This window comes from Muscardinus avellanarius, assembly GCF_963383645.1.
Source record: "Muscardinus avellanarius genome assembly, chromosome: 10".
Lineage (NCBI taxonomy): Eukaryota > Metazoa > Chordata > Mammalia > Rodentia > Gliridae > Muscardinus > Muscardinus avellanarius.
The window spans coordinates 13,969,219-13,985,894 of record NC_137796.1 but is presented as its reverse complement, the minus strand read 5'-3'; the positions used below and the strand labels follow the sequence as shown (position 1 = coordinate 13,985,894).

Below are 16,676 nucleotides of genomic sequence, written 5' to 3'. Positions count from 1 at the left end.
CTAGTAAGAGTGCCGAGTGCTTTTTAGAAAGGACCCTTGTGTTACCAAAATTAAAATTGAGTTGCTGGAATGAGGTGAAGTGATTCTCCTTCGGTACATTTTGGATGTACTATGTATGTTCAAGTATACAGGCACCATGTCTTACATACTACAGGAGAAAAAAGTGGGGATCGCCTTGATTTTAAAATGTTTGCAGTTGTTACTGTGCTGTACAGTATAACGACTGCTTTGGCTTCGGTCTTAACCCTGGATACAAATATCCTCCCCGACCCTCCATTGCACCAGGCCTTTGCTTAAAATCTTCAGTGTCTTGTCAAACCTAGCTCTGTATCAGATGCTGGACTATACCTAAGATTTGACAAACTGGAGTTGAGCTAAAGGCTCCAAAAGGGAAACTTTCTGGTCTTAATAGTGCATAAGAGCAAGATCTGCTAAAACTTAGGCATTTGGGTAAATGGCTGGCTGAGTCAAGAACGGTATCATCACCTGTTTCCAGTAAATAAGTGTGGACTGGCACCTACTTCTGACAGCTGCTCTGCCTGTGCAATGAAAAATAGCCTTTACAGGTTTCTTTGCAGAATGATTTCATTGGATGGATATTTAATGCTGTGAAACATGATAGGATTAACATAATACTGGTGGATTTCTTGAATAGAATTTGTCTTAACATTCCTCTTTGTGTAGAGCTTTTATTTTCTCCCTTACATGTGTAGCTAACCAGCTCAGGTTCTTTTTCTTTTTTTTAGTTGAACTGAGTTGAATCTCTGAAGACATCTGCTCAAGACTATTCTGTAAGACAGTGCTAGCTAATGGAATGGGTCCACTGCACTGACAGAGCCTCTGCTTGGGTGATCAGAGTTGTGAGGTAGAGTGGATGGTCACCCATGGCTTTGTCTAGAAGGAATAAAATAACCATGGCCTTAACACACAGGGTGCTGTGTAGAATATGAATTGGCTTCAGAGACTGAACCCGAGCACCACACTGAAGGACAAGCAGCCAGATAACCTCCTAGGATACTGATGGTTGTGAAGACCATTTCACATGATGGGATCTTTGGAAGCTTCAGCGTGCCTTAGTTTCTAGGATCAGCATTAGTTCTCTTCTCACTTGGCCTTGTAGCTAAAAGGAGAAATCTCTTAATTTCTGTGAACACTTGCACATTTCAGTAATTCGTTTCCCAATTATAACTATTGAGAGGGGAGCAAATTTGGATGGATCTCACAACTTCAGCGCCATTGTGAAGAAAGGGTGGTTTCTGTGGCTATTTAATAGCCCCCGGGTGATGAGCAGAGAGCACTCACGCTTACTTTGACAATGTCACATGCACTTGTACCTCATTTTGTCCCTCTTTGAGAGTAGTTTGTCTCCTCCCATCCCTAGTAATCCTAAGGGAGAATTGATTTAAGTTTTCTCAAGACAACACAGGAAGGGTGCTCTCCCTGAGAAGCTTCTCCCACAATGCTTTGGTGCTGTTACTGTGAGGTGGTTTGGATAGTCGTGGAAGTCTCATACTCTGTAGTGCTCATCTGTTAATTTTAAGGTCTTTCTCGCTTTAAGAAACATTCCTCAGTGTAACATTTGAGAGGAGATTCTTTCCTCTTGCTAGGCTAAAGGTGTAGTTCATATCTCTTGTTCATCCCATTCATAAATGAAAATACTTTAGAACTGTCCAGCACTAATAGTTTGACTGTTTCCATCTACTCTAGAACATACTTTCCATTTTCATGTCCTTCTAGAAGAGGTTGAAAGTTAGGGAGTACTGCTTTCGAGGTTCAACCTCATTATCTTCTGGATTGGAGTATATTTGGGCCATGAGAACTAGGGGAAACAAGGAGTTGGAATGTGCATATTTTTTTTTTTCTAGTGAATGTATTTTAACCACAGTGTCCTAAACAGATAGTTAGCAAGAAGTATATATTCACAGACTTTGTGGTTGGGGAACGGTTATACATGTCCGTGTATTCATGAGTTTTGGAGTTGGGAGGATCATCGAGGAAGGGAATTGCTCAAAGAGCCCTGATATTTAAAACACTTCTGACCAGCTTTGGCTTGGGTGGGCGAGGCTGCTTGCAGAACTGGAAGTCAAAAGCTCTTCCAAGCAATGGCAGTGAGTGGTCCCCTCAACAAGTTTCCAGGACCCGGAACGCTTAAACAGAAGACGATACCAAAGCAGCTTGTTCAGTTGCTTCATGGACTTCTGCGGGCTGATTCTGGCTTCAAGAGGAGTTTGGAGTTGTTGGGGTTTTTTGTTTTTTGTTCTGTTCTGTTTTCTAAGGACCTGCGTTTGTGCTGTGTGTTTGTTTTGTTTTCATCTGGGGGCTCGTGGGAAGGAGCTTCTGGCCTCCTTCCTTTGTGAACTCACACGGTGTCCCTGTAAAGTCCTTTTTCCTTCACAATGTAAGTTGCATTTTCATTAAGCCCCATCACATCTTCTTTACTGTAAAAATACTAAAAGGCTGTTTTCACGTGGGACCGCTCGTGAAGTTCTAATTATTGCAGACATATTTTTGAGATGTAAAGAAAATTTAAAATTCAATGATAAGTCTTAGAGGTGAGGGAGGAGCAAAATGGATGTGAGCGTTTACATGGATGCATTAGAATCCTGCTGTGTGTCTTGTCTTTTGGTTGAAACAAATTATGAAGTGACTAATAATAAAAAGTCATACCCGATTCGACATTTGCTTTCTTGCTTCTTACAAGTGAATCAGAATCCTAGGGTGGATTCTTATCAAGAGCCTTGAGCTAAATTTATCTGTTAATGTTTTCATTTATACAGAAATCTCACCCAGAGGGGGATCTGAACAGTTAAAAAAGGAAACTTATAGATAATTCTAGGCAATACAAAAGTCTTAAGAGCAATCGGACATTATAACTTTAGTATGACTACTTCCATGATTATCTTCTTCAGATAGCGAATTATAAGATAAGGCAAAGAAATCACATCAGAGCAAAATGTACATTCAGGGCGGCGTTGGGGTTTTAATTGAAAGTTACTTTCTGTAAATTTGTCAAGTAAATATCATAAGACCAGGAAGAAGAAGGCATGACCAGCCAAATTAGTTCTATTTCATGGTCTATTTTCCTTGAACTCATTTTTTCTGTTTTCCAGTACTGGGGCTGGACCCAGGTGCATCCTACCTCTGAGCTACACCCCAGCCCTACTTCTTTGTTCTTTATTTTGAAACAGGGTCTCACTGAGTTGCAAAGGGCCTCACTAAGTAGCTGAGGCTGTCCGAGAACCTACATCCTCCTGTTTCAGCCTCCAAAATGCTGGGATTTCAAGCGTGCGCCACCACGCCCGGCATTAAGTCTTCTTTTTTAATATGAATTCTGTTTTGGAGGTTGAAGCTTTAGGTTTTCCAGTACTCAGCTATCATACCTGACAGTCCCTTGAAAAAGGGGAGTACGTGCAGGTCCCTTGATTGAATGGGGGGGCCCTGGTGGTTATCTAGTTTATGCAGAAGTGCCCTTTGGCACTCTTAGATAAGCAGCTTTCCTATAACTGTGCCCTTCTCTATGGCTTAGTTAAAATTCATCTTTGTTTCTAAGAATAAATATAGTTGAGACATTCATTTACATGTAATTAGATGAAAATATACAAGTTGTTGGGTGTGGTGGTGCATGCTTGTCATCCACGTTCTTGGGAGGCTGAGACAGGAGGATCTCAGGCTCCCGGCCAGCCTCAGCAACTAACTAGGGCTGGGGGTGTAGCTTGGAGGTAGAATGCCCCTGGGCTCCATCCCCAGTGTGGAACACACATGCGCACGCGCACATGCACACACACGCAATTATAGAAGAGTTTATTCAACAAATCAACACCAGTACTTTACTTAGTACTACACTGAATAAGTACTCTATTGAATTTCAATCCAGAAGAACCAAACTAATTTTAATCAGTTTTAAAGATTTTCATGCTCTGGCCTTCCCACTTTCCGTTGTAGGTACGTACACACACACACGGTGGCTAGGGATTGAACTAATGGGCAGTTTACCTTTGAACTATACCTCCAGCCCTTTTTATTTTATTTTATTTTTTGTAGTACTAGGGATGGAACCCAGGGGCCTTCTACCTCTGAGCTATACCCCCAAACCCAATTTTTTATTCTTTGTTTTATAACAGGGTCTCACTGAGTTGGAAAGGGCCTCACTAAGTAGTGGCTGAGGCTGTCTGTGAACTGTGATCCTTCCTTCTCAGCCTCCCAAATGCTGGGATTTACAAATGTGCATCACCCCTTTTTATTTTTAAAAGAAGGTCTCTCGCTAAGTTGTGGAAGGTCCCACAAAACTGCTGAGGCTCTTGGAATCCTCCTGTCTCAGTGGTCCAAGTACGAGGATTATAGGTATGTGCTACCATGCCTGGCCTGTTCCCATATTTGAAAAACAAAAAACACTCAATGGGCTGGGGTTATAGGTGAGTGGTAGAGTACTTGCCTTACATGTGTGTGGAGTGGGGTTGAACCCCAGCACTATACACATGCACACACATACACGTGTGTGTGTTTGTGTGTGTGTATATATAATGTGTGTGTGTATATATATATATATACACACACACACACATACATATATATGATATAATTATGCCTCCTATGGCACCTAGAGAAATCTGATAGACCTGAGATTCTCTGTTGCCCCTCCCCTCTTTTGTGGTGAAGACTGGGGAAAGCTCCTGGCATAAGAATGAGTGCAGGCTCTAGGGAGGTGGAGAGTGTATGCATAGCAGCCATACAAGGATAGAGAGATGAGTGATTCTAATGACTTCTCTGTCTCTTGGCATGATCCAGTGATTTTTGTAATGATGAACCTGCAGTGAGGGCAGATGGATTTTTGCACACACACACACACACACACACACACACACACACAATCCCAGGGGAATTTATTTTTAGGGTTAGTCTCAGCTGTTTACCATTTCCAGAAATTAAAGTTACATAACTCTTGGCATACATAATGCACGTTGCCTTGAACTGGGGGAGAGTATGATTATGTGACCTTTGAAACAAAGTGTGCAATGTTAATGGCAGTCCATGGTTTGAAAAGAAAACCAACTGATTATCAGGACTATTTGATCTGAAATAATGGAGACTTTTTTTTTTTTTTTTTGTGGGTCTGGCGATGGAACCCAGGGGCATTCAACCTCCGAGATATGCTCTCGTTTTTATTCTTTATTTTGAAACAGGGTCTCACTGCATTCACAAAGGGCCTCACTAAGTAGCTGAGGCTGTCCGTGAACTGTGATCCTCCAGTCTCAGGCTCCTGAATGCTGAGATTACAAGCATGCGCCACCACGCCCAGCCCTCATGGAGACCTTTTAAAGGTAGCTGAATCATTATTATTATTTTTCTTGTTTCTGTTTTTTCTTTTTTAAGGTGGTACTGGGGTCTACCTTTTATATTTTTATTTGGAAACAGGGTCCCTTAAGCCAGCAAGGCTGGCTTCGAACCTGCATAATCCTCCTGTCTCCACCTCCCAAGCAGGGGGGTTACAAGCATGTGTGGCTATATCATTATTTTGAAACAAGGTCTCACTGAGTTGCAAAGGGCCTCACTAAGTAGCTGAGGCTGGCCAGGAACCATGATCCTCCTGTCTTGGCCTCCCAAATGCTGGGATTACAAGTGTGCCACCATGCCCAGCTCTAGGTAGCTGTATCATAAATGATCATTTAAAACATTTGAACTGGTATCTTTATTTTTTCCTCTTAAAAGAGGTACTACCCCATTAATTAAAAAAAAAAAAACAAAACATCTACCATTGTTCCCAGGATGGGCTCAAACTTTGGTCATTGGACAAGATGTTTTTCCTTTTCTATAATCAGTCAGTAGAGAGCATCTACTCATGAGATCTGCAAAGGGTAGTCTGTAATTAACTCAAGAAACACGCTGTTAAACTGGGCATGGTGGTGCACACTTGTAATCCCAGTACTTGGAAGGCTGAGACAGGAGGATTGTAGGTTTAAAGCCAGGCTGGAAAATTTAGCAAGGCCTTCCTGTTTTTAAATAAAATCAGGCTGGGGGTTTACCTCTGAGGTAGAATGCCTCTGGGTTCAATCCCCAGTGCCACAGGGAGGGGGAAAAAAGAGGCACCTCTTTTAGAAACATTTGTTCAGAAATGCTCCCTCCTTTTCTTTCTTTCCTTCCTTTCTTTCTTTCTTTCTTTCTTTCTTTCTTTCTTTCTTTCTTTCTTTCTTTCTTTCTTTCTTTCTTTCTTTCTCTGGTACTAGGGATGGAGCATTCTACTTTCGAGCTATGCCCTAGCCCTACTTTTAATTCTTTATATTGAAACAAAGTCTAAGTTGTATAGGGCCTCACTAAGTAGCTGAGGTGGCTGCAAATCTGTGATCCTCCTGCCTCAGCCTCCCACTACTTGGATCATAAGCCTGCACCACCACATCTGCTGCTGCTTATCGCTGCCTGTCTGCCCTTGGTTAAGTTCACTTCGGGCTCCTGTATACTGGTGCCTGTCCCATATATACCAGTGTTGTTGGAAGAAATTACCCAGTAAGCCTAAAATAGTTTTCTTGATTTTTGTGGTGCTAGGGACTAAACCCAGGGGCATTCTAGCTCCGAGCTACAACCCCCAGCCAGATTTTTATTCTTTATTTTGAAACACGGTTTCACTAGTCGCAGAGGGCCTCACTAAGTAGCTGAGGCTGCTCTTGAACCCAGACTTTCTCAGTCTCCTAAGTACAGCAATTACAAGCATGCACCACCTTGCCCAGCTGAAAATAATTTTAAGGTTGAAGGAACATCCAGAACAGCATAAGAACTCTGTCACCTTATACCCGACTCGAGACAAATCATTTAAACTAGGAGGGGTGGCACACACCTGTAATCCCAGGATTTGGGAGGCTGAGACCGGAGGATTAGCAGGTTGGAGTACCCAAAAGCAACAAAACAACAACAACAACAACAACAACAACAAAACCCATTTTAATGCATTGAGATCAAGAAATGAGGATTTTTGGAGACTGGAATTTTGATATATACAAAGTAACTCATCTAAGGGAAGGAAATAGTGACTGTGCTTTTACAGAAGAAAATAATTTGTGTGAAGTCAGAACTTCAAAATGCAAATTTTGGGGGCTGGAAATGTAGTTCAGTGGTAGAGTACTTGCCTAGCATGTGCAAGACCCTCGGTTTGATGCAAATTTTGTCTTGGCATGTATGATAACTTCAAATGGACAAGTATCTCAGACAGGATACACACTGCCCTGTTAGATCTCAAGCTTTTGTGTTAAGCCTAAAAAAATATTAAAGACATTCAGTTTGTTTGGACTAGGCAAGCGAGGTAAAGGATAATATAATAGGTGATACCATCTTTACCAATTATTAAAAGGTTAAGAAGTTAGGTTTTTATTTCTGTTTAATTTCTTACAAGTTGTTTAAAGATTCAACAACTGTGTAAGATAGGAAGCCCTCCCCCAAAAAAATTTTTTTAGAAGTATAGAAGGCTTATAGGAAAATTTAGGAGGAATTGACGAGAGTACATTTTGGAAAACTGAATGAATCTCAAATTTGGAATTTCAGATTTATAGTAGCTACTATGAATTCGTGCTATGTCAGGCACTTTGTATGCATCTTCACTAAATCTTCACAATCATGCTAGTCAGCTATTAGTAACTATTTCGCACCTTAAGAGTCAAAGGCTAAGATCGTCATTTGCACAAGGGTATAGATCTAATAATGAGTAGAGCTGAGATTTGTAATTAGGGTGACACAAAAGTACCATCACCTCAGGAAAATCACTTTTTTTTTTTTTTTTTAAGAGTTTGAAACAGGGTCTGGCTAGATTGCCGAGAGGCTTGCTAAATTGCTGACGCTAGCCTGGTACCTGCTCTTCTGTCTCAGCCTCCCAAATTACTGGGATTACAGGCATGCAATAAATACCACGCCCGGCTAGGAAATAACTCTAAAAGATTCCCCCCCCCTGAATTATCCTTGCGAATAATAAAACGGCTCACAGACCCCATGAGGGCTTGAGGTCAAGAACAGACCCTTGATACTTTTGCTACAGGAGAAGAAAAGGGAGCTGAAATATGGCTGGGAGATGAGGTGACATTCCCCCCCACCCCGACTTTGGGTCGAATGTGCCCAGAGTCGTGAGAGCACCTCCAATAAGGACGAGAAAGGCCCTTGCTAAGGGCAGCCTTCTCAGCAAGTGGGGGGCGGGGCGACAGGGCAATCCTGGAGTAGAGAGAAAACGCCTCGGGGAGGGAAGTCCCAACGCCACAGCGTCCTGTCGCAGTTGACAGGTGCAGGCCCGGTCGGCCTCTTCCCGGCCGCTCCTCGGAGGGCAGGTTCCGGCGCGCCTCCCGCTCTCAGAGCCCGCGTCCCGCAAACCCCAGGCGGCGGGCAGCGCAGGCCCACCCAGCCGCGGCGCCCGGCCGCGCCCGCAGCTACGCAGGTCCGGCGGGGCTGCGGGGGCGTGGCCGCGGCCGCGGGGGCGGGGCCTCGGGCGGCGGGGCGGGGCCTCCGGCTGCTGGCGCGCGCGCGCGGCCGAGGCTCCGCGCGCCGTCGCGCCGGCCGGGCGTCCCTGAGCAGCCGCTGCCGCCGATGGGGGAGGTGGAGCCGGGGCCCCCGGGCCCGCTGGAGCCCCCGGAGCCGCCCGAAGCGCCCGCGAGCCGCCGCCCGGGAGGAATCCGCGTCCTGAAGGTGAGGCGGCGGGCGGGGAGGGGCCGCGGGAGGCAGGGAGGAGGCAGGGAGGGAGGGCCGCGGCCGCCCCCGCCCCGCCCGGCGCCCCCGGCGGCCCGCGACCCCCGCCCCGCGCCGCTCCTGGGCGCCGCGGCTCGGCCGCCCCGCGCCCGGCCCCGGCCGCCGCCGCCTCCGCGCCCAGGCCTCGGCCCCGCCGCCGCCCATCCCCGGCGGCGCGCCTCCCGCCCCAGGCCCACGCCCGGCCCGCCGCCGCCCCCCGGCCCCGGCCGCCCCGCGCCGGCGCCCGCCTCCCTCCCGGCCGCGCCCGGCCCGGGGCCCGCTCCGGGGCGCTGCGAGGGCCGGCGGGGCGGGCCGCGAGTGCGCAGGGCGCTCCCGGACACCTGAAGGCATCACCCCGGCCGAGGATGGCGGCGGCGATGGGCCATTGGCCGGCCCGCGCGGCGCTCTCTGCCCTCGGGGCTCAGCACCCGAGTCCGACCGGCCCGGGAGCCGCTTCCCCGCGCCGGCTGGGCGTGTTGCCGCGGGGAGGAGGGGCAGGGCCGACCCGGCGATCCTGCTCGCCCAGCCCGGCTGACGACCCGGGGAGACCGTCATGGGGGAGCCGTTATGCAACAGGCAGCTAGCGGGGTGTTTTGGCAGGAATTAGGGGAGTAGGAGGATATGAAAACAGATGCAGGCAAGGGGCGAGTGGAGCCTCGGAGGTGATGACAAGAAGTTTAAATACCGGAGGAAGGCAGGAGGTAGGGATGTGACATGGAGGGTCAGCGCCAGGCTCGCTGGGTGGAGTTCCCTACGAGCCTTTGAAATAGTTGCAGAGACATTTTTCTGGAGGTCAAATATGTAAACTAGGTGTCCTGCTGGAGGTGGACTGGAATTCCTCTAGACTTGTAGCAGAGGAATCCGCAGGATTTAAAACTTGCCGAGGGGAAAGAAAATTGAGGAGATTGGATGTGTTTCAAAAAAGGCTTGCAGAACAATGAAAATACATGATGTTAAATGTATTAAGTAACAGTTGCTAATTGACATTGTGGATTGGTATTTCCTAGTTATTAACATTATTGGCAGGACATCACAAATACGGGAACATAAAAAATAGGTTGATAGACCTGTGAAGCCAGGAAGCCTTAGAAACCAGCATTGTGTAAAATGTTGAATGCTGAGTATAGTTCTGCTATCACCTCCCAAGTCGCTTAATGCAGTGACTTAAATAACTTTGTGTGTGTGGTGGGGAGTACTGGGGATTGAGCCCAGAGGCATTATACCTCCGAGCTACACCCCTAGGCCTATTCTTTATTATTTTGAAACAGGGTCTCACTAGGTTGATGAGACTCTCACTACTTGCTGAAGCTGTCCTTAAACCTGTGATCCTCCTGTCTCAGTTTCCCAAGTATTGACATTATAGGATATATTTACCCATTGTGTGTGTGTGTGTTACTAGGGATTGAACCCAGGGAGTTCTACCTCTGAGCTACATTCCCAGCCCTATTCTCCCCTCCTCCCCAAACACCCGCAGCACTGGGGATTGAAACCAGGGGCCTTTTACCTCATAGCTAAACCCCAAGACCTATTATTATTTTTATTTGGAAACAGGGTCTCACTAAGTTGCAGAGGGCCTCACTATGTAGCTGAGGCTGGCAGAGAACCCGTGATCCTCCTGTTTCAGCCTCCCAAATGCCGGGATTACAAGTGTGTGCCACCATGCCCGGCATTTTTATTTTGAAACAGAGTCTCACTAGGTTGGTGAGAGTTTCACTACTTGCTGAAGGTGTCCTCAAACCTGTGATCCTCTTATCGCAGCCTCCAAGAATTGACATTATAGATGTATTTACTCAGTCTTGTGTGTGTGTGTGTGTGTGTGTGTGTGTGTGTGTGTGTGTGTGTGTAGTTACTGGCCTCTCAAGTACTAGGATTACAGGCCTGTGCCACCATGCCTAGCTTTGCTCAATGTTTTTTTCTTTTTTTCTTTTTTGTGGTTCTGGGGATGGAACCTAGGGGGATTGTACCTCTGAGCTACACCCCCAGCCCTATTTTTTATTCTCTATTTTGAAACACGGTCTCACTGAGTTGCAGAAGGTCTCTGTAGCTGAGGCTGGCCACAAATCATGATCCTCCTGTCTCAGCCTCCCAAATACTGAGATTACAAACATGCACCAACCACACCCGGCTTGCCCAGTCTTTTGGATACATACAGTGTGTGTATGTGTGTGTTTGGGAAGGGAAGACTGGGGCATTTTACTTCTGAGCTATACTTCCAGCCCTTCCCTATCTATCTATCTATTTATCTATCTATGGTGCTAGGAAAGGAACCCAAGGGCATTCGACCTCCAAGCTACAGTCCCTGCCCTATTTTTTGTTATTTATTTTGAAACAGGGTCTCACTGAGTTGTAAAGGGCCTAAGTAGCTGAAGCTGGCTGCGAACCTGGATCCTCCAGTCTCAGCCTCCCAAGTACTGGGATTACAAGTGTGTGCCACCATGTCCAGCTCAAATTTATGTTTTGATAATAAGGAGTGAACTTGGGAACATTTAATCTCCAAGCTACACCCCCAGCCTTATTATTTTTTTTATTTTGAGACAGAGTCTTGCTAAGTTGCTGAGGCTGTACTTATACCCATTGATCCTCTTACCTCTCAGCCTCCCAAGTACCAGGATTATAGGTGTGTACCATCATGCTTCTCTCCTTTTTATTTTAATTTTGAAAAATTTTGTGGTACTAGAGATTGAACCCAGGGATGGTTCCTATTCCAGGCTACCCTCCTAACACTCCCAGTGATTTTTTTTTTTTTCCCTGGGGATGGAATCCAGGGACATTCTACTTCCAAGCTACATTCCCAGCCCTATGTTTTTTTTTCTCTTTTTTTGTGTGCGGGTCTGGGATGGAAGCCAGGGACATTCGAACTCTGAGCTACACTACACCCCCTGCACTATTTTTTTTTTTTCCTATTCTTTATTTTGAAATAGGGTCTCACTATGTCGGGCGTGGTGGTGCATGCTTGTAATCCCGGCGCTTGGGAGGCGGAGACAGGAGGATCGTGCAGGTTTGAAGCCAGCCGCGCTGGCTTAAGAGACCCTGTTTCCAAATTAAAAAGTATAAAAATAGGTCTGAGAGTGTAGCCCAGAGGTAGAAGGGTTTCCAGGAACCCCAGTACCACACAAAAAAAGAAAGAAAGAAAGAAAGAAAGAAAGAAAGAAAGAAAGAAAGAAAGAGAGAGAGAAAGAGAAAAGAAATAGGGTCTCACCAAGTTGCAGAGGGCCTTACTAAGTAGTTGAGGCTGTCCACAGATCACGATCCTCTGGTCTCAGCCTCCCAAATGCTGGGATTACAAGCATGCGCCACTATGCCTGGCTTCTCAGCCCTTTTTATGTTATTTTAAAACAGTCTTGCTGGACGTGGTGGCGCACGCTTGTAATCCCTGCGCTTGGGAGGCTGAGACAGGAGGATCACACAGGTTTGAAGCCAGCCTACTTAGTGAGGCTCTCAGCAACTTAGACCCTGTTTCCAAATAAAATATATTTTTTTAAAAAAAAGGTCTGGGAGTATAGCCCAGAGGTAGAAAGCCTCTGGGTTCCACCCCCAGTACCACCAAAAATAAATAAATAAATAAATAAATAAATAAATAAATAAATAAATAAATACAGAGTCTTGCTAAGTTGCAGAGGCCTCACTAAATTGTTGAGGCTGGCCTTGAACCTGTGATCATACTCTTTCTCAAGTACTCTGATTACAGGCATGCATCACTAGGCCCATCCTATTTTTTATTTTATTTTATTTTATTTTATTTTTTTTTGATGGCACTGGAGATGGAACCCTTCTGCCTCTGGGCTACACTCCCAGACCTATTTCACATTTTATTTGGAAATAGGGTCTCTCTTAAGCCAGGGAGGCTGGCTTTGAACCTTTGCGATCCTCCTTTCTCCGCCTCCCAAGTGCGGGGATTACAAGCGTGTGCCACCACGCCCGGCCATTTTTTATTTTTAAGTAGCATCTCGCTAAGTTGCTGGAGATCTCTCTAAGTGGCAGAGGGTGCCCTTCAACCTGCAGTCCCCCTGCCTCAGCTTCACAAGTATAGGATTACAAGCATGCGCCACCATGCACAGCTTCTTTCTGGATATTTAAAATTATAGTCACAAAAGTATAAAGTGTGATAGAAAATAAAAACAAAAGTTCAAGTGGCCTGTTTTATCAGGAAATGACTGGTCTGAGAGATAGATAATGCATTCTGGCCTAGAGGGTAAACAGTTTTTGTATAACATTTTTGATGGTTAGGAGTGAATTGTTAGAGAAAGAATTGAGGAAAGAAGACCTTTAGTGAAGACACTTTCACTGTTTCCCTGAAATTTCAATTTGGGGACCTTTAGATTCCAGTGCTTGATCTTGATTCTAGTACTGAGCTCCTGTTGAGAGGCTGTTTTTGGAACTGGGGATTAAACCTAGTGGCCTTCTACCTCTGAGCTACCTTCCCAGCCCTTTTTATTATTTATTTATTTATTTATTTATTTATTTATTTATTTATTTATTTTTGGTGGTACTGGGGATGGAACCCTTCTACCTCCAGGATACACTGCCAGAACTATTTTATACTTTTTTATTTGGAAACAGGGTCTCTTAAGCCAGTGAGACTGGCTTCGAACCTGCGCCATCCTCCTGTCTCTGCCTCCCAAGTGCAGGGATTACAAGCATGTGCCACCAAGCCAGGCTTTATTTTTCAATTTGAAACAGGGTCTTACTAAGTTGCTGAGGCTGGCTTCAAACTTTCAATCTTCCTGTCTCAGCCTCCCAAGTACTGAGATTACAGGTTTGTGCTACCATGCCTAGCCTAATTTGTATTTTGAAACAGTCTTGCTAAATTGCTTAGGCTGGCCTTAAACTTTTGATCCTCCTGTTTTAGCCTCCCAAGTGCTGGGATACAGATATGTGCTACTGTGTTCAGCTTGTATATGATTTTTCTCTTTTTATTTGTTTATTTTTATGGTACTGGGGATTGAACCAAGGCCTGCCTCCTCCTCCTCCTCCTTCTTCCTCTTCCTCCCTCCTCCTTCTCCTCCTCCTGCGGCACACACACACACACACACACACACACACACACACACTGAAGCATTTTTTAGTTTTTATTTTGAAACAGTCTCACTGAGTTGCAGAGGGTCTCACTAAGTAGCTGAGGCTGTCGGAGGACTGTGATCCTTCTGTCTCAGTCTCCTAAATGCTGGGATTACAAGTGTGTGCCACCATGCCCGGCTAGTTTTTGTTGTTGTTGTTGTTGTTGTTGTTGTTGTTGTTGTTGTTGTTGTGTGTGTGTGTGTGTGTATTTTACTGGGAATTGAACCCAGGGGCATTACTACATCCACAGATCTATTTTATTTTTTAAATTTTATTTTATTTTTTTGCGGGTCTGGGGATGGAACCCAGAGGCATTTTTGACATCTGAGCTACACCCCCTGCCCAATTTTTTTTTATTCTTTTTTATTTTATTTTATTTTGTGGTACTAGGGTTCCTGGAAGCCCTTTTACCTCTGGGCTACACTCACACGCCTATTTTTACATTTTTTTTTTTTTTTTGAAACAGGGTCTCCTAAGCCAGTGCGTGCGGCTGGCTTCAATCCTGCGCAGTCCTCCTGTCTCTGCCTCCCAAGCACGGGGATTACAAGTGTGCGCCACCACGCCTGGCCCTTTTCTTTATTTTGAAACAGGGTCTCACTGAGTTGCAGAGGGCCTCACTAAGTAGCTGAGGCTGTCTGTGAACCGCGATCCTCCAGTCTCAGCCTCCTGAATGCTGGGATTACAAGCGTGCGCCACCACGCCAGCTCCTGTTTTATTTTTTATTTGAAGCAGGGTCTTTCTAGGTTGATGAGCATCTCATTATTTGCTGAGGCTGTCCTTGAACTTGAAATCCTCCTGTTTCAGCTTCCTAAGCACAGGAATTACCGACGTGTGCCACCAAGCCCTGCTAGAGATGAGCCTTTCTTTAATTTTTTGAATGCAAAAATACCTCTACCTTAAGGTATTTTACATTTTAATAGAACTCAGTACAAAATGTTACTTTGCCAGACCTCATTTTCACCATGCATATTTTAGAGTTAATGTCTATGGCTATTAAATAGTTTACCACTTTGAAACTGATCACAAGCCCTCATATGTGATCTTTTTTTGTTTGTTTTCTGTTTTGGTACTGGGATTGAACCCAGGGGCATTAACTTCTATGCTACATCCCTAGCCTACCCCTACTTTTTTTTTTCTGCGGTACTGGGGATGGAACACGGGAATTCTACCTCCAAGCTACACCCCCCAGCCCTATTTTTTATTCTTTATTTTGAAACAGGGCTTCACTGAGTTGCAGAGCCTCACTAAGTACCTGAGGCTGTCTGCGAACCACAATCCTACTGTCTCAGCCTCCTTAAATGCTGGGATTACAAGTGTGCATCTCTACACCTGTCTTCTACCCCTACCTTTTTTTTTTTTTTTTAGGGGAATTTTATCTCTGAGCTACACCCCCAGTCCTATATTTTATTCTTTATTTTGAAATAGGGTCTCAGTGAATTGCAAAATGCCTCACTAATAAGTAGCTGAGTCTGTCTGGGAACCGCAATCCTCCTGTCTCAGCCTCCCAAATGCCGGGATTACAAATGTGTGCCACCATGCCCATTTTACCCCTATATATATATTTTGAAACAGTGCCTTGCTAAATTGCTGAGGCTGTCTCAGAACTGTATTTCATTTCAGCCTCCCAAGTATTGAGATTACAGGTGTATATCACCACACTCTGCTCTATTATGTATATTTTTAGAGGATTCAAAGTATAAAGTGGAAGCAGTGGGTCCTCAATTTATGGCTTCCTTTAAAAAGTTTTGTTTTCTAGAAAGATCTTTAAATCTTAAATTGTGTACTCTTCTTTGTGTTTGTCACTGGGGATGGAACCCAGGGCATTCTACCTCAAAACTATACCCCAAGCCCTATTTTTATTCTTGATTTTGAAAAAGAGTCTCACTAAGTTGCAGAGGGCCTCACTAAGTAGCTGAGGCTAGTGTGAACCTTTTCTCCTGTTCCAGCCTCCCACGTACTGGGATTACAGGCACGTGTATATGTACTTTTCATACAGTTGTTTGATGTGAGAGGTGATGATAGCATTGTTCCCTGTTAGATAAGTTTGTGATAACTTTCATGTATGACTCAGGGGACAATAAAAGTTTCTCAATCTAGCAGTTTCAGTGGAACACCAAAAGCTGAAGGCAGCTGGGAGGACAGTGTTGTCTGCAGTACTGGCTGGTAAGAAGGCCTTGCTGGTGCGTCAGGCAGAGGAGAGAACAGTCCTAAGGAGGAAGCCCTGGTAACTCAGCATTGTCTCCTAATTAATAGTGAAGTATCCACTGTTTTTTGCAGGTCTGGGGATGGAACCCAGGGCATTCTACCTCCAAGCTACACTCCCAGCCCTATTTTTTATTCTTTATTATGAAACAGGGTATTTCTTAGTTGCAGAAGACCTAAGTAGCTGAGGCTGTCCACGAACCACGATCCTCCTGTCTCAGCCTCCTGAATGCGCTATCACGTCCAGCTTGAAAGAGCCACTTTAAGACTGCTTTCTTCATTATCCAGGCCTCTGCGGTGCCCATTTATCAGGTTCAGGAGAGTGAGATGTACTGGAGTTCAAACTTGGAGCAGTTTTTCTTCATAGGGTAGAGTATATCATATAAGCAGGCGATAAGCCCTGATCCAGTAAAGATGACCAACAACTTACATGTTTTTGTTGTTGTTGTTGGTACTGGGGTTTCAGGAAACCCTTCTACCTCCGGGCTACACTCCCAGACCTATTTTTATACTTTTTTTACTTGGAAACAGGGTCTCTTAAGTCAGCGTGGCTAGCTTCGAACCTGTGGGATCCTCCTGTCTCCGCCTCCTCCCAAGCGTGGGGATTACAAGTGTGTGCCACCAAACCCGGCAACTTACATGTTTTGATGATGTAAAATATCTTGAGGAATTTATATATTTATTTATTTATTTACTTATTGGTGGTACTGGGGATGGAACCCTTC

At 45.2% G+C, this 16,676-nt stretch overlaps 1 protein-coding gene across 2 annotated transcripts in view; it reads left to right on the top strand.

Moving 5' to 3' along the window:
* Positions 1–8,553: 8,553 nt before the first annotated feature.
* PHLPP2 (PH domain and leucine rich repeat protein phosphatase 2) overlaps positions 8,554–16,676 on the top strand; it is a gene marked incomplete at both ends in the record, with an annotated part of 83,178 nt that continues 75,055 nt past the window's right edge. For both annotated transcript variants that reach the window (XM_080702165.1, XM_080702164.1), the window contains one exon: positions 8,554–8,652. In XM_080702165.1, the coding sequence (XP_080558291.1) occupies positions 8,554–8,652 (99 nt within the window). The remainder of the gene's footprint in view (positions 8,653–16,676) is intronic.